At 40.5% G+C, this 19,027-nt stretch overlaps 1 protein-coding gene across 1 annotated transcript in view; it reads left to right on the forward strand.

Moving 5' to 3' along the window:
- The first annotated feature begins 1,004 nt into the window (after positions 1-1,004).
- Positions 1,005-19,027, forward strand: part of Klhl14 (kelch-like family member 14) — a 92,995-nt gene continuing 74,972 nt past the window's right edge. Inside the window, exons 1-2 of the mRNA XM_013014941.1 lie at positions 1,005-1,116; positions 1,429-2,460. Coding sequence (XP_012870395.1) covers positions 1,013-1,116; positions 1,429-2,460 — 1,136 coding nt within the window. The 5' untranslated portion in view covers positions 1,005-1,012. The remainder of the gene's footprint in view (positions 1,117-1,428; positions 2,461-19,027) is intronic.

Consider the following 19,027-nt stretch of genomic DNA (forward strand, 5'->3'; position numbering starts at 1 on the left):
CCGAAGGAAGCTAGGACTGCCAGCCACCCACGGAGGGTGGGGGCGCGGAGACCCCGCGCGGGACTGAGCTCCCCCCCACCCCTCCCCCGCGGGAGAACCCCTCCCCTCCCCCACCGCTGCCTTCGAACTTGAACTTCTAGTTGGAGGAGTTACAGCTCCCGGGGAGGGACAGCCGTCCGCGGGAACCCTTCTCAACACCCCCCCCCCGCACACCCGCGGCTTTGGCTTTAATGCCACCCTAGAAGAACCCACCCCCTCTCCGCCCTGGCCCCGCTCCTCGCCTTCTCCCTCCTCTTCCTCGGCGGGGGGGGGGCGCCCCACGCTGGAAGGGGAGATGGATGCCTGAACTTCCGTGCTTTGAAATGCCAAGGGAGGGAGGGAGAGGGGAGAGAGGGAGGGAGAAGGGGGGAGAAGGGGGGGCTTGGGGATATTTCATTTATTTTTATGAAAAACAATTTTGGGGGGTAGGGGTGTGGGTCCCCCTCCCCCTCCCCCCTCGGCAGGCTTAAAGACGTCTCCGGGAAAATGAGCCACACGGAGCGGTGGCGAGGAAGTGCACAGAGTTTGCGGGGCCGGGGTGCGGGCAGGGCCGGGGTGCGGGCAGGGCCGGGGTGCGGGCCCTGAGCTGGGATTGATGAGGACAGCTCCCCGCCTCTGCCGAGGGCACGCCGCCGGCCCGCACCGCGCTCCGCTGCACTTTCCCCGGAGAAGAAAGGGCTTTATCTCCTCCCTCAGACTGGGAGCCTAGGACTTTCTCGGGGCAGCACGGATCATCGAAGGGGTCCGCGGCGATCTGGAGAGCCCTAGGCATCGCCCACCCGCCTATCCCTCCTCCCCACCCCCCCACCTACCCCACCCCGGCCCCCTACCCCCAGACGGGGCCCACGGTACCCGACGCAAAGACTGGAGCGCGAGTTGACCCGGAACCGTCGCCCGTCGGTCGCCTCTGCGCTCCTCGGGGCAGCCCCGACTCCCTACTTTCGGCCTCTCCCTCCAGCTAGCGCCCCCCGGCATGGACCCGAGCCCACGAGGTGTCTCGGCCACAGCTGCCACTTGGTCGTCGCTGCGGGCCACCGCGGTCGCAGCCAACAGCCCAGCCGGGGTGGTTTCCAGAAAGTGAGGGGGTGACGTGTCCAGGAGGGAGCGGGGCGCCACACAGACGCCCGGACCCCCCCCCGGGTGTGGACCCCCCCCCGCCCCGTCCCCGGGTCAGACGGGGCCCTTCGGGTGGCGCCTTCCAACCTCTCCATCCCTCAGGGTCCCGCCACGCTCCGAGAACCAGTCCAGCTGAGCCTCGATTGTTGTTCTTTGCCTTGCCCTCCTCTCCACACCCTTCCCCACCCCGACCACACCCACCCCCTCCACTCCATCCTACCCTCCCCACCCCCGTCCCCCGCTACCCCCCCATCCCCCACCCCTGTCTGCCAGGTTGGAGGAGGGTTTAAAGCCAGGTGCGCCCAGTCAGCTCGCCATGTCCAGATCCGGAGACAGGACGTCCACCTTCGACCCCAGCCACAGCGACAACCTGCTGCACGGCCTCAACCTGCTGTGGAGAAAGCAGCTGTTTTGCGACGTGACCCTGACGGCCCAAGGCCAGCAGTTCCACTGCCACAAGGCCGTGCTGGCCTCCTGCTCCCAGTACTTCCGATCGCTCTTCTCCAGCCACCCCCCTCTTGGGGGAGGGGTCGGCGGCCAGGACGGCCTGGGGGCCCCCAAGGACCCGCAGCAGCAGCAGCAGCAGCAGCAGCCTCCACAGCAGCCCGCGTCGCAGCAGCAGCAGCAGCAGCAACAGCAGCAGCCGCCACAGCAGCCACAGGAAGAACCAGGGACTCCTTCCTCCTCCCCCGACGACAAGCTGCTGACCAGCCCCCGAGCCATCAACAACCTGGTGCTCCAGGGCTGCTCGTCCATCGGGCTGCGCCTGGTCCTCGAGTACCTGTACACGGCCAACGTGACCCTGTCCCTGGACACGGTGGAAGAGGTGCTGTCGGTCAGCAAGATCCTGCACATCCCCCAGGTCACCAAGCTCTGCGTGCAGTTCCTCAACGACCAGATCTCGGTGCAGAACTACAAGCAGGTGTGTAAGATCGCCGCGCTGCACGGCCTGGAGGAGACCAAGAAGCTGGCCAACAAGTACCTGGTGGAGGATGTGCTGCTGCTCAACTTCGAGGAGATGCGCGCCCTGCTGGACTCGCTGCCGCCCCCCGTGGAGTCGGAGCTGGCGCTCTTCCAGATGTCCGTGCTGTGGCTGGAGCATGACCGCGAGACCCGCATGCAGCACGCGCCCGACCTCATGAAGCGCCTCCGCTTCGCACTCATCCCGGCCCCCGAGCTGGTGGAGCGGGTCCAGTCGGTGGATTTCATGCGCACCGACCCGGTCTGCCAGAAGCTGCTGCTGGACGCCATGAACTACCACCTGATGCCCTTCAGGCAGCACTGCAGGCAGAGCCTGGCCAGCAGGTAGGAGACAACAAAGAGGTGGAGGGGGGAGGTGGAGGGGGTGGGGGGCTGGAGAGGCCGAAGGAAGGGGAGGGGGGCAGGGAGAAGGGGAGAAAAGGTTAGGCTGGGCAGGAGGCTTCAGCAGATTGAAAACAAATACAAACAATCCAGATGAGGTGGCCAAAGTTGATCTCAAGAGGCCCTGGAAGGTCAGTAAGGAGCTGGCCTGATAGCATCCTTTTGCTAGCTTCAATGCCCCAGGCTCGCCAAATCCCCAGAGTAGAGAAACCTAAGAATTGTGGACTAGGGCTGAAATTGACAGGCAGGTGGGGCCAAAGGCCTGGATGGACAGTCAGAAATGCAGTTTTGATGCCTTCTAGGCTAGCCCTCCTTCCAACCCTCCAAGAGAGTAGGTCTTAGCCACCTAGGATTTGGTGGCAAGACCTCCACCCCCTCCTCTTTCCTGCCCTGGGCTGGCAGAAGTGTCCAGACACTGCTGACAGAGGAGAGCTCGCATACTTGTTCTATCTTATGGACAAGTCGGTTTTTGTTTTGTTTTGTCTTCACTTTTGTGTTTGAGATCAGCCACCACCTCCCCACCCCCGGATTTGAACTCCACAATGATTTGCCCATTCAGGTAGCTGTTGAAAATACTATCATCATGTTTTGGCAACTAAACTTTATTTTTTTTAATGATGTGAGGAGCCTTTTTTTAAACTTTAAAAAAAAATAAAGAGCAAAGCAAATGCTTTCAGGGTGATGGAGTGACTATGATGGAGAGGAGGGATTTTCATCTCAAAGAAGAATGTGGTTGAAAACAGGGAGTTGGGAAGGAGAGGGAGTAGAGTCCTGTAACTCCAGTTGGTTTGTATGCTTGTCTATGGAGAAGTTAGAAAGCTGTTGGTGCTGGTCTTTCTATGGATTTCAGTCAAAAAGGAGAGAAAAATGATGCCTTTAAAAATGCTACTGAGATGAGAAAGCTGTAGGAATTGGCAAGCCTATTTTATTGGTTACATTTTTAAACCTTTTTTTTAATGAGCCCTAGCAAAGGGTTCTTTCTCTTTTTAGAAAAAAGAAACAGTATCCTTTCAGTTTCTCCTGACAAAACATCATGATTTCAGATGCCAGCCTACTCCAGTCTAAACCACCAAAGTGTTATATTAGGAAAAGTAGACTAGTCTGAAAATCTGCCCATGCGGGTTTTCCCCATGCAGAATGCTGTGGAAAGGATAGAGTACAGTCTGTGCAGCCTTGTGGCATTAAATGCCATGTTTCTACCAGAACTAGGTAACTTAAGTTTTAAGAAATGGAAGATAGTCCCTCCAGTTCTTTAGGTAGTACTAAGGTGAGGTCAACAGGGAACCTTAAGCAATCTTGAACATGGAATCCTGTAAGCTGAGTTTTCCCCCTCTCTCATCTGTAGTAGATCAGCTAAAGTATTATGGTGTCCAAAAACAATGCAGCAATAGCAGAAGTAAGACTCCAAACCCCCTGATGCTCGAACTCAGAGCCCAGGAGTTCAAGGGACAGCTCAGAAAATGTGTTTTTATTTTGTAAGAGTTTTCTTTCATGTATCCAAAGATCAAAATAAGAAACTCAGTGTGATAAGCCAATGTTATGATACCAATGGGAATTATAATTAACACTCTGATTTTAATTTTTGTCATATTTAAATGGCATATAGATAATATTTCACATTGCACATCAGTTAAGAATTGTAACTGTTACAATCGTAAATGTCACTCTGCTAAACATAACATATATTTTTGTGCATATATACATATAAATATATATAATCTAGAATAAACTCAGAAACCCAAAGGGATGACAGAATTCAGCTTTCATTTGTCCTAAGAGTAATTTTGCCAGATAAGCCTGATCGATTCGATCTAATAAATAATTACTGGAGCTCTCAACATACTTTTATATGTAAGTATGTTGAGGACTCAGTGTTAAGAGAGTTGACTTGAAAACTGCAAAATCTATTTCCCACCTCCTCTGGATTCAGCACATCAGCTGGGGCCTGCTGGCTCTGTCCTGGTGGATGTCAGAGATACCAGGCTGCCTGGCTCTGTGATGATACCTGCCAGCTTCACTGGGCCACATCATTTGAAGGATATGTAGTAGTGTCTGACCACTGAATGCTGACAAGTGTCATGGATGCTGTAAGAATCTGATACTTCTGTAGGAGGAAGAAAACTATATTTTCCTTTAAAAGAGGAAGAGAGAGAGAGAGAGAGAGAGAGAGAGAGAGCAAAGAAACAGAGATCCTGTGAACCTATTGTTGGCATCAGGGTAAAATCATTTAGATTTGCTCCATTCTTAGCAAAACTAAAGCAATTTAAATTGAAGGAGCAAATCACATTGTTCTAATTTTAATTCACTGAAAGAATGCAAAAATAGCCAGCACCATCAACCTTAACTTTAATATAAACGAAAATGCTGTTAGTTGGAACCCACTAGTATTCTTTGAACCCATTTATTATAACATCAGCCTAATATAAAAATGTTTTCCCCAACTTACGTGTAGTTCAACAGTAGCATTGCACATGTTAACCTATTATTATGGAGATTATATCACTTCCTTTGAAGACAATTTAATTGAAGAATATTTTGTTGATTACTTTTTATCTACCTATAATTTTTAGTCTAGATATAAAAGTATTTCTCAAATCCAGAAATGAGAATTGATCAGGGTATTGGAATGAATCTTAAATATCATCAGGAATAACTCCAAGAGAATTAATTTAAGAATATATGTTATCTAGGAAAGACAGGGATCTCAATAAAATAATGTTGAATGTTTATTGTTTAGAATGATAAAGCAGTCGAAGCATGAACTTCTAGTAGAAATACTCGAAACCAATCTAATTTTTTTCTCTTGTTGCTTGATTTTTCTGAGTATGCTATTTGCACTTGGATTCACATACTATTTTAGCAAACTAAACATTACAATGATAAAATAAAATTTGTAAATTTTTATTCAAATTTTAACTATTAAGTAATGTAAGATGACAAAACTTGGTAAAGGATATAAAGTTTTAGTTAAGAGGGATAAGTTTTAGTGATCTCTTACCCACTATGGTAATTGTTAACAACATAACACATATTTCAAAATTTCCAAAAGGTTAGATTTTTAAACATGCTCATCACAAAAAAATGTGATCCGTAGGTAAATAGTTTTATTTAATCTTTCTGCAATCTATGAATGTATCAAACCATCACATCAAGCCAAAAAATTATAAGAATTTTGCCTAGTTATTCTTATTAATTTTTTTAAATGACAACTATTACGATATTTGAAGTCATTTCTTTTGAAGGTTTCCTCTTCTTATTTCATTTTCATTTTTTTTGTAACATTATAAAACTCTTAATTTGGAGAAATACTAATTAAGTTCTTAGAGAAGTTCCTGGAAAAGTCTCTTCTTTTACAAAGCATGAAAATTTAGATTAATAACTTCACTTGATAGGTGGTGGTTAGTAAATTAAAAAGTTAATATTTAAAGTCTTGTGGTCAAAGTCATAGTATAAGAATAAGTATCAGATTACACTGTAGGCAGTTTGTAACTTTTAGTTCAGGAGACTTACAGTCTAAGTTAGCATATCAAATTCAGAAGCTTCTTTTTTATTTATATTTTTGGTTTATAATGCATAATTAAAGAGAAGATCTCAAATCAAACCAACTAGAGGTAGCTAAGATTTTACATTGCCATTACACTTCATCCAAAGTAACAGTCAAGAGAGAGCTTACTGAAAGTTGAATAACTTATGATTATGAAATACAAAAGGTTAAGTGTTGAGCTTCACCAGTGATTTATACAATCCAGGCTGCTGTTGCACATAACCAAGTCCCTTGGCCCTTCTCCTGGAAAACATCTGTAAGAGAAAAACATAGCTGCCAGATAATAAATATTTTACATAGTCCCATACAGAATTTCAATGTCAAAAAATAACATTCTACATAGTAGGAGACTTCCATACAAAGATTCCATTTTCTATGGACCATAGTATATTTACAGGTTTTTTTGTCATAAATTAATGATAAAATAGATTTAAATGTCAGGAGGACTAATTACGTATTTACTAGCTACCTATTTAAGGACCCTTTAGAGCTAGGTGCTGGTGCTTCACATCTGTAATCCTAGCTACTCAGGAGGTGACATCTGATGGTCAAGGTTTGAAGTTAACCCAGGCAAGTCCCAAAGACTCTTTTTTTTCTTTTTCTTTTTTCTGTTTCTTTCTTTCTTTCTTTCTTTCTTTCTTTCTTTCTTTCTTTCTTTCTTTTGCTGGGCTTGAACTCTGGGCCTGGGTGCTGTCCCTCAGCTCTTCAGCTCAAGGCTAGCACTCTACCACTTGACCACAGTGCCACTTCCGGCTTTTTCTGTTTATGTGGTGCTGAGGAATCAAACCCAGGGCTTCATGCATGTGAGGCAAACACTACCACTGGGCCACCTTCCCAGCCCCCAGAGACTTGTATTTTCAATTAATCATCAGAAAGCCAGAAGTGAAGCTGTGGCTCAAGTGGTAGAGCACTAGTCTTGACTAAATAAACTCAAGAACAGTGCTTAGGCCCTGAGTTCAAGCCCCATGCCTGGCACACGCACACACACACACACACCATTGGATTTCCTAATACACAGCTCCTGGTTTGGGTTCTTAGAAAGTATCTCTTTAAATGTATGACAGTATTTCTTATTGGCTCTCTTCCTGAAAACTGAATAACAACCTAAACAAAGCAAACCTATCTTGTATCCATGCAATCTCCAAATTGTTATTTCCATTTATATCAATTTGATACCCTCAGATTAGAAGTTGTTAGGTAGTTAGCTTTTGTATCAGGAGTTACTCAACCATTCAGAATACAATTTGTTTATTATCTGAAACAAGACCATTGATTACAAAATTATATCACATGTATAAAAACCAAATAGTTTTATCCTGTAATCTAAAGGCAATTAAAGTAGTTATTAATGCATCTTGTTGGCATAGAAGACTGACAAATGGACATTTTCAATTTTTATTTCATGCTTGTATTTATTTTTCCTACTTAACATGTTGAGATTAAATTATTAACTAATTTCTAAAATATCTGAATCTTCTAAAAACAGACTCACGAATATTGCCTTGTTTACAACTGCTATTTATACCAGGTGATATTATAAGCACTTTACAATCATGAAATTTTTATGTCTTCATCATTAGCGTCATCTTATAGATGCACAGAAGCATTGAGAAGCATTGTGCCATGGTTATAAAGCTGAGTCCAGACAGTGGAGCACTTGCGTCTATGTTCTCATAAAGTGTGCTTCCTTCTCCTATGTCTAGCTCTTTGTCATAACTGACCTTAGATTTACATGTAGACTTAAGGCTTTCCTTTTAGGGTAAATAAAAAAGCTGAGGGTTAAATATTAATTTATCTGGTTTCAAAAGAACCTAAGAAGAAGTTTTGTTCCAGGGATCAGCAGTATTTTTTTCTATAAAAAGACCAAGTAGTAATTACTTTTGACTTTGTGGTCACAGATCTTTATTGCAATGACTCCATTCTTCACTTGTCATGAAAAAATAGCCATAGATAGTGGATCAGTGGATAAGCACGAATGCGTTACAATAAAACTGCATTTTTAGGCAATAAGATTCCATCTAATTTTCATGTTATGAAATATTATTGTTCTGTTTAATATTTTCAACCACTTAAAAGCATAAGGCCCATTCTTAACTTTTAGAGCTGGAAGAATCTGGCTGGATTTCTTCATTAGGCCATGGTTTTCTAACCTCTGTTTCAAGTACTTCGGATGTATAAGTGAACAAAAGAGACCCCAAACAAAATCAGAGTTCCAGAATAAGACTGAAGACTTTTAGTAGTGATCCCATAGTAAGATGAAATTAAAATAAGGAATGAGGTAGTTACTCATTTTTGCAACCATTCTTAAAGGCTTATAATGTAGAATGATCGGTAATCAAGAGTAGCTTAAATATTGTTCCTAATGATTAACCGCTACATTTTAGTCATTTCCATTAGAGAAACTTAATCAGCAAGTCTGCTTAACTCATTGTTTTTTGAGGTTGGTACATATCCAGTGTTCTAATACACACATATTTATACATGAATATATTTATTTAAATATACATACCTACTAGAATATATATTTAAAAATATTTACATATATGCATATAAATTGGAAGGGACCGCTATCCTGTATTCTAATTGCCTTGATCAAAAGGCAGCTGTTGTGGGATTTCTGATATCAAATTAATCCATTAAGTTGCGATTACATTGAGTGTGACTTCAGATCCTTCTTGCCTAGGTAAGTAACCCTGGAGAAGCATTCATTCTGTTGCAGATTTGTTTCATGTGTGGGCTTCCCCACTGGACAGAGACTTCACTGAATATTTGTAAGCAAAGCATTTAATTCAGTGCCTGGCTTTGATCCAAAAATGTGAGCTTAATATGAATTATTATTTATAAGTACAATTAGAATAGACCCTTGAGATTTGAATTAACACAGCAATTTAAAAAAGTGAAGTCATAGCTCAAGTGGTAGGGTGCTAGTCTTTTGCAAAACAAACCAAGAAAGATTTTTTTTAGGCAATGAGATGTTTGAGGACCTGAGTTCAAGCTTTACCACCAACACAAAAGCAAAAAAGCAAAACAAAAAACCCACAGCAAATTTAATAAATAAAAATGGCGATAATTTTAAAGATGACTATAGTCACAAACATATGTATGTGTATATACATCTATATAGTCACAACCATACTTTTAACCATTATTTTCCATAATAGCAAGAGCTATCACTAATTTTGCACCTACTAGGAGCTTAACATATTGCTCATATTGCTTGTAATTGTTCAGAACTCTTTTAGCTTTTTTAAAGGTTAGAAAGTGGAGGCTCGTGGATATGTACTTTGCAATCAACCAAATGGTGTATTAACAATATTTATTGTCTGCAAAATATGCACTTGTTGTGAGTGTGTATTGTAAATTAGTGTTTGATGTTTGTAGGTCTCATGTATATTGTAGATATGTATATTGTAGACATTGTAAATTAGTGTTTGGTGTTTGTAGGTCTCATGTCTACAATATACATGAGTCCTACAAACATCAAACACTAATTTACAGTTGGTACATATTTATTCTACTGTACCACAGAAGTAATTCAAGTTTCTACCTTCTAATCTTCTTAAGCTACAAGAAGAGAATGAAAATACACTATGGATTGGTCTACCAGATTTAATCATTCATTTTCATACATAGGGGATTAAATAGTGTGATTGCTTAGAACTAGAATGAACTAATCCATTTTAATTATTTAAATAAATAAATATTAAAACTTTTAGTTTAACTGTGGGAAAAAAGAACAAAAGATTAAAGTTTGAATTTGAACTGAAGTCATGTTCCCTGGATTATGGTGGGCTGAAGTACTACAGGGCTATTAGCGTGTTTCTGTGCCAACAGAACACTATTAATGTTGGTGGTATTTTCACATTGTACAGCAATCAGAACTATGAAAGCATCTGTATATTTTAATAACATAAGATTCCTTTCATTGGAAATATATTCTGTTGATTTCAGGAAAATTATTTTTAACCTTTGTCATGCCGTGAATGTTTCTGTTATTCATCTAGAATTTGAAAAAGTAAATTTATTTTCTGTGCTCTTTCCATTACCTACAAAGATATGCCATGATGAATGAATTACCAGTAACAATCCTTTGTAAAATATAAATATAAAGAAAAAAGAAAATAATATTTCAATATAGGCAAAAATTAGAATGATTTGTTTTAACAGAGTATGTTTATTTATCAGAAAGATTTATCTGTTCATGAAAAGTATTAATAGGAATGGGACTGGAACTAGACTCAACAGTGAAAGCGAAGCAGAATGGTACTACTGAAAGCTGATAATAGTGAGGAATTAAGAGAGAGAAAATAAATCATAAGACTGTGAAAAAAAGAAGAAAAATGAGCAGTAAGTAAATACAAGAAAATATAGGAAATCAAAGAAATTATTAATAATTGAACTATCTGAAAAAGAACAGAGAACTAGCAGAAGAATAAATAGACAAGAAAATTCCAGAAATTAGAAGTTCAATATTTGTTGAACAGATAAAACAAGTCAAGAATTATTTAAATCACTATATCCTCAATCTTACATAATTTAGACTTAGCAGCCATTAAAAAGAAGAAAAACTCAGTCATCAAAATAAAAGAATAATATAGGTAGGCATCAATGGCTTGCATTTGTAATCCCAACTGCTCAGGAGGCTGAGATCTGAAGATTCCAGTTTGAAGCCAATCAGAGAAAGAAAGTTTGTGAGACTCTTATCTCACGTAAGCACCATAATAGCCAGAAATTGAGCAGGGGCGTTGAGCAGGAAAAAAAAACCCTCAAGGACTCAGCAAGGCCCTGAATTCAGGCCCTAGATCCAGAACAGAACAGAACAAAACAAAACAAAAAAAGAAAGTGAAAGAAAAAAGAAAGAAAAGAAAACAATATTACAAAGAAAGGTCAGTTATGGTGTCTAGTATAATTCTATTCAGTGTTCAAAAGTTTAGCCATGAGTAGAAAATAAAAATATAACTGTAAAAAACTGCCTTCACTCCCATGCAATCTGAGCAGGCAATACATCTAAGAAGCAAGGAGAGGCTCACAACCTCATAGGGTTTTGTTAAACGAGTGCCCATGATTATGTTACACCACAGTGAAAATGTTCAGTTTTTGCCATTAATAAAAAAATAACACTGTGCTATTTAGGAGACGAGTTCTGAAGCATCTCAGATTAAGGACAGCCCAAGCATATACAGGAGACACCTTCCCAGCCAATAGGCATTTTCATCTTAAACATATGAGAGGGTAAGGTCAGGAGGATTGCCATTCCAGGACACCCAGGGAAGAAAGTTAATGATGCTACTTACCAGTGTAAGAAGCTGGGTGTGGTGGTGCACACCTATCATCCAATCTATGAGGAAATCTTAAAATAGGCCAACCATGGTCCAAGCCTGGGCCTGGACAAATATGAATCCTTGTCTCAAAAATAGTGCATAAAAGTGCAGGAGGTATGGTTTACCAGTGAAAATTTTCCTAGAAGCACAAAGTGCTAAATTCAAGCCCCAGCACCAACATCACCCCTCACTCCACCCTGACCCCCAGAAAACACTAGCTATGCTCTGGAATATTCCTCAACTTTGTATTGAACATAAGCTGTTCACAAGCTCTGGGCTGGGCTGGATTCTGAGGTAGAGTTGGAGAAAGAAAGAGAGGGGGGAAAGAAGGAAAGAGAAAGAAAGAAAGAGAAAGAAGGAAAGAAAGAAAGAAAGAAAGAAAGAAAGAAAGAAAGAAAGAAGGAAAGAAAGAAAGAAAGAAAGAAAGAAAGAAAGAAAGAAAGAAAGAAAGAAAGAAAGAAAGAAAGAAAGAAAGAAAGAAAGAAAGAAAGAAAGAAGGAAGGAAGGAAGGAAGGGAAAAGGAGAGAGAAAGAGGAAGAAGGAAAGAAGGAAGGAAGGAAAGAAAGGAGAGAAAGAAGAAAGGGAAAGGAAGGAGGGAGAGAAGGAAGGAAAGAACAAAGGAAGGAAGGAAGAAGGAGGGAGGGAAGAAGAAAGGAAGGAGGGAGGGAAGGAAGGAAGGAGGGAAGGAGAAGAGGGAAGGAGGAAGAGAGGGAGAAAAGAAAGAGGAAAGAAGAAGGAGGAAGAAGAGGAAGGAGGAGGGGAAGGGTAAGAGGGGGGAGAAGGAGATAAACATTTTCTAGGGAGTGTCCAGAAATGGCACTCCAAATCACACAAGCTGTCTGCCTTGTAGAGGTTCAAGCACCACAGAGATAAATTCTACATGTCAGGATTTTTTTTAGTTGAACCACAAACAGAAACAAGATATGCATGGAAACCATAAAAACCTAAATGAGTGGCCTAACTTGTCTTGTGTCAATAAAATGGGTTTATAATGATAATGCTTCTATAATGATAGATCTACTTAGGGTTAGGGAAAAGGTATTGAGGGGGAATAACTAAAAATAAAATCCTTTATAATATTGATGGATTATTGATTTTAAAAGGTACTTCAAGCAAATGTTACCTGAATTTGCGTTTAGCTACCAATAAAAGTCTAGGCTATATCTGTAATTCCTCTGCAGACACAAAAATAATCAGACATCTCTAAGACCCAAGGGATGTACTTGAAGAATCCTGAAGGTGAAACCAAGGGCACTAGGAAAAAGTGGGAAGTTAGAATTGTTAAGGGCTTTCCACAACTTGTATTTAATTCTCCAAGAGAAAATTATACTCTTTTTTACATTTGAAAAAAAAAACATTTCATTTTTTCCATTCATACAAAGGGTCACTCTTATTTTTAATTGATACAATCAAGCTGGGAGCCTTTTTTTGAGTGTGTATGTGTGTGTGTGTGTGTGTGTGTGTGTGTGTGTGTGTGTGTGTCTTCTGCTCCCAAGAACCTCCCAGATATAAACGTCTGGCTTCTTGGGTCCCAAAGAGCCTGTGAGCAGGGCTGGTAAATTGCACCTGCACAGGGACTCTGAACTTCTCAGAGCTCAGCTGGGCCACCGTATGGAGTTTGGCTCACTGGAGGCTGCAGAGAAGTGAACTGAAGAATTACAGTCGGTTTCACTTCCCTGCCTTATGTGCCTTCAGGTGCCTCTGAAGACAGGCGAGGCCAGTGAAATGGAGAGAAAGGGAGAAGAGAGAAAGCATCAATATCTGAAAGAAGGAGTCATTTAAAACCCAGAGGCATTGTAGAAAAATGTGGACAGTTGACTGCATGTATGTGTGTGTGTATATATGTGTGTATATACCTAAAAAGTATATATTGTCGGTTGCTAGCTTCTAGTTAGTGTACAGTTCCTTCAAAGGCATGTGCTCTTATCAGATCATTATACTTGTGGTTTGGGATGATCGTCAGTTCCTACACTGGTAAAAAGAAAATAATGTTATTTATAAATCCTGCTTAAAGCAAAGCTGCTGCATACAGCTGTCTGGACCCTAATGTTTAGCATCTGTACAACTCTCCACACCAGAGCATCCTGTGCAGAGGAAGGGAATGAAAGAGGGAATGCAAAATCTGTGAGTCTGAGAAGAAAACTTGGAAAGAAACAGTCATACTGTAAGATATACATTAAGCCCTCAGCACTTCTTATTTGGTGCGCATTAACAGGGGTTCATTGGTACTGTGAGGCACCCCAGTCAGTCTGGGTGTATCACAGAGGCTGAAGTGTATGCCTAGCAGCACAGACCAATTTGGTGGGATGGTTACTATAGCAACTGTACCATCACTGTCAGTGGCAGTTTCTGTAATCTCCCTCTCTTAAGGCTTTCAGAAGCATTCACTCCAAAATGACAAGGGGAGAACAGAGCAATGTAATCAGAGGTACAAATAAAAAAAGTTAAGGCTATAATGCAAATATCTTAAACAGTTCTATTGCATAGTTATTAAGACTGAAATGCCAGGCAGATGTGGGTTGAATTTCCACCTCAACCATTTACAAGCTGTCTCTCTTTAGGTAATTTACTTAACCTATTTTCAGATAACCAGCTTACAAAATGCACATAACAATACCCACCTCTGCAGTTGTTAAAGTTCAAAATGTATAACACTTCATTTAAAGTGTGGCTGAGAATTGTTATTAATCAATGGCTTTTATGTTTATAAGGATACTTCTATTTAGGCCTAATTTGCTGCTTCTTTCATTTGGTAGGTAGGATTCCTAATTCCATTTAATTTGATATTCTAGATTGCATTCCCTCAACCCAAGTCCCAGTGCTGTACTGACAGTGATAATGCTTCTGCTAGCATTTTCCATTTTATCCACTTTAATGGTTCACATTACATTCATTTTAATCCACCTTTGAGTCATCTACAGATTCCACGTGAGTTCTGGAGTCTTCCCCAGTCTCTTTGTTTGGTCATGTCAGTAATCAGAAAAGTTAGAAAAGTTATGGTAGATTCACATTGAACAGTTTTATTGAATTCTAATTTATACATTTGCAATTTATACATTTGCATTTTTTTGCCAGCTACAACTTTCATTTTTATAGTGTGTATTTCAATGGTTTTAGTATATAATGCAGCAATCACTATTATTAAGTTTAGGACATTTTAATCACCTATTACCCCTCCCCACAAAAAGTAATCTATACCTGTTAGCAATCTCATTTTCCTACCATCAACATCATCTCCCCTTTCCAGCCCTAGGCACTAATCGATGTTCTCCTTCTTAGATTTGCCTGTTCTGGATATTTTTTTTTGCAAGAATCATACAATCTGCAATCTTTTTTATTTGCCTCTTTCATGTAGTTATAATATTTAAAGTTTCATCCACGTAATAGCATAAAACAGTATTTCATTCCTTTCATGTCTCAATAATAATCACTACATGAGTACCCCAAATTTTATTTACCCATTCGTCTATGGACACAGGTTATTTCTATTTTTTGCTGTTATGAAGTATGCTGTTACGGTCATCCATGTACTAATTTTCTTTTGGACATATGTTTTCATTTCTCTTGAGTATACACACCTATGAATAGAATTGCTAGAGTTGCTGGCTCGGATGGTAATTCAGTTAGCATTAAACAAATGGTTAACTTTTGTAGGAACTGCCAGATGGTTTTCCAAAGCAGCTGCACCATTTTGCATTTCCACCAGCAGAGGAAGAGGTTCCAATTGCTTCAACCTCACCAACCTGTTTGTTTGCTTTTTTCATTATAAGTATTATATTGGGAGAGAAGTCTTTCCTATCTTCTCACATTTTCCTTTTTCTTGCTTGCTAATCTTTCTGAGCATCTTTCAATGTGCTGGTTAAGATAGACAATAGATGATAGATAGAGAGACAGACAGATAGAAGAAGATGATACATAGATAGAAATGTCCACTCACATGCTGTTTTAATTAGTTGCTTAATTTGGGCTTTTTCTCCTTTCTTTTCTTCTTTTTTGAGTGTGAGACTAGGACTCAAACTTGGTACCTGGCACTTTCATTTATTGTCTGGTGCTCTACCAGCTGAACTGTATTTCCAGCCCCGGTTTTTATATATTATTATTTGAATTGAAATATTTCTTAAGCACTTTTAGAAAGGTTCCTTATTGTTTCTAAGTCATAACTGGGGCTATATTCCACAAGAACTAAGTGCTCTTTTGAAAACAAGATAAAGGAAATGCATGCAAATATATAGTGAAATTTTTTCTAAGTAAATTTACATGAGGCACAGGAGTAATAAAAATCTTGAAGTGGGATGTGACAGAGAAAAATATTTATGATTGACATTTATGTTGTTTCTTCTTTGTGTGGTTATTTTGGCTTTGTTGACATGGGCATTGTATTTTTCAAAAGTTAGTTTGAACTTGGACACATAAATCTCTTGTTTAAAATTATTTTATTACACAGCTTGGCATCAGGCTGTAATCTTAGTTACTCAGGAGGCTGAGATCTGAAAATAGTTCAGAGCTATGCTGGGCAGGACAGTCTGTGAAATGCTTATCTCCAATTAGCTGCCAAAAAAGCCAAAAGTGGAGCTGTGGCTCCAGTGGTAGAGTGCTAACTTTGAGCAGAAAAACTCAAGGACAGTGCCCAGGGTCAGAGTTCAAGCCCTAGGATCCACACATACAAAAAAAGTAAATAAATAAATAAATATTACTCAAGCTATTTATTCACATGTTCTTAAAGGTACATAAGAAGTAGTTGATCCAACCATATCTATGTAATAATAATTCTAAGGAAACAGGTGAATTGTTTGACTGCCAAGACAGTAGGAACTCAGAAGAACCACTGCAAAATAAGAAACATGTCAAAACAAGAAAAAACAAAAACAACAGTAATATGCAAAAACAGAAATAAATATCTGTGTTAATAGTGGTGAGGAAGTGCTTGTGGGGGAAGAGCAGGAAAGAGCAGGGCACAGGATTGTTGCCATGGCTGAGATTCAGCAAGGGTTCACACAGATCCCCAAGGCAGATTCTAACATGGAAAAGCTAAATTCATCATGAAGAAGACTTGTGTGGGTTCATCTTGCCTTTGTGTTTCTGTGTCTTTTCAATTTTCCACAGAGACTCAACCTATCTCAGGCTCTAAACAACAACAACAACAAAATTAGTCTGGCTACCCTTAGCAGGTTAAGCTTTGTTATTTTACTCCTTTGACTTAGGGTTCCTTGATGTGGAGAATGATCAGCAGATCAATTTCAAGGCCTCATGATGATGCTTCTGGACAGAAAAATGCCCATTTTGATAATGAATTACTAGGAACAAACAAATTTCACTTCCTGTTAAAAGGATTATATCACCATTCTATAACAAAGCTGACTCTCAGGGCCACCATTCCAACTTCTGGTGCTAAGTGGCAGGAATTTTAGTGAGGATTTCTTTATCTGTAAATTCAAAGGGTACAAGATGTAAATCAAAAGGAAATATCTTTATTGTTTTAGGAGCATGATGCCAATAGATGCTAAGAAAGCAGTTAATCTCTTAAAATCACTCAGTTTAGTTATTATTGTTTTGTGGGCATTTTGTCTGTGGAAGCTATCTTCTTCCCTTGCTAGGAGTCTTAGACCTATAGAGAACACACCTAATTCTAGCTGTAAAACACCTAGGATCCTGATACATTTCAAAGGTCCCTAGGGAAAACAGAGAGTAGAAACACTACCTTCAATACATTCAAATACGTTTAAGGCTTGACATTTCTCCCAAATTAGGGAGAAGCCAACTGGGCTAGTAGCAAGTAGTCTAGGTAGCAATTGATGTCATCCTCCATACCAAGAAGGAGTCCTTGGAGCCTTCTGTCAATGGAATCAAATGAATAGTCCAAGTTCTAGAAAGCCACAGTCTCTGTGACTTAGAAAGAATAATCTTATCCTAGAAAGAATTTTTGTACAGACTGCTGTTTCAAATAAATTCTGAAAGTCGAAAGCAATTCATGTCTGTAGCAATATAAAGTCTACTTCACGAGTGTCACAAAAGCTCTTGGCATCACTACGCATGTTCTTATGCCGCCTAGTTCTTCTCTCCTCCTCTGCACCATTGTTGTCCATTAACATTTACTTACTGCATAGGTAACAGACCCTGAGAACCAAAAAGGGGAGTAAATAAAGAGCCTGCCTCCAAATGTTCCATATTCTCCATCCAGAGTGCAGTTGATAGGGAACATTAAAACACAGCCATTGTGTGGGCAATTGTATACATTTCACCCTAATGGCTCTTTCTAGAATGTCAGTTCCCAAAGTGAGGTATTCCTGGGTCCTTTTCAGGCCCTCTCTTAATGACCAGACAGCTGTAATAAAGAGAGCTGTGTTCGTCTGCCTGGGATATCACAACAGAACATCACTGACTGGGTGATTGGAGGCTGCAAGTTCAAGACCAACATGCCTCTAGCCCGGGCTTCAGGAGCAGCCTTTCCCAGTTTTCATGCCTTCTGGTTGGGTGCTCATGTGGTTTTGCCCCGGGTTTGTGTAGAAACACATCTCATGTCTCTTCCTCTTCCTACAAGGATACCAATCCTGCTGGTTTATTCCCCCACTCTTTTGCCCTCATTTAACCTTAATGCCTCCTTAAAGGTACATACACTACACATCACAATGAATCTTACCTCAATAGCCAAGAAGAGGACACAGGGAACTAAGAAACAGGCTAGGAGCAGTAAGTGAAGTGTTATTTTTTTAAATAAGTTCTATACTAGCACAATCACATGACCAAATATTAAGATAATAATGTCTCTTTTGGTAATATAGAAATAGGAAATGGGAAAAAATGCAGGCTGTTTTTCTTCAATTCCAGACAATACTGCACAAAACAATTCTCTTGCCAATCAATCACATTTTTATATAATGTATCTTCCTCAGCTCCATCTAAATACATTGATCTGGATTGTGATGCTAAGATCCTGCATATTTAATAAAAATCCCAGGAAATTCTGTTATCAGTGGATTTTAGACTATATTGAAATCACAGAATGAAAATAATGGTTTCAGTTTTTATTTGCTACATCTGTAGAGAAGAGAAGAAAGAAGAGAAGAAAAACTACTAACAGTAATTTATTGATGGATAAATTCTGGGAATATTTGTTACAAAGAAAGAAAGATTTGCTACAAAGAGGAAATCTGATTAATTAACATGAGAAAAAGAGAAATGAATCCTAGAGAACTTTATTGGAATTACTAGTCTCTAGGAGACCTATTGTCTAATGATGAAAGCTGGTACCTACTGCGGTCAAGAATTTGCAAGATAATTCAAGCCACCAGGTACCCTGTCTCCAATTCCTCTTTAGGAATGCAGTCAACTTTCCCAGGTTAATGAGTTACTGCATGTTAAAGATCTGATGATTTAAAGTATATTGCCATGGACTGACAGGGTCTCAGAGGATTCTGAATGTACTTTCAGAGGGGGGATGTAGGAAGGGCCCCTACTTCGGAGCCCCGAAGTTAGGGTTCTCTTTGGCACTGTCACCCTTCCTGTGTTGGTGAAGCAGCAAAGAGCAGAAAGAACTGGCCCCCTACTAGGAGGGAAAGGGAAGAAAGGGGGAAGATAAGAGATTCCTATTTCACCCTTCACAGTAGGAGTGTCCCTAAGCTGGATCCCAGAAGCCACACCTCATTGT

Source organism: Dipodomys ordii, unplaced genomic scaffold, assembly GCF_000151885.1.
Source record: "Dipodomys ordii isolate 6190 unplaced genomic scaffold, Dord_2.0 Scaffold25, whole genome shotgun sequence".
In the NCBI taxonomy this organism is placed as follows: Eukaryota; Metazoa; Chordata; class Mammalia; order Rodentia; family Heteromyidae; genus Dipodomys; species Dipodomys ordii.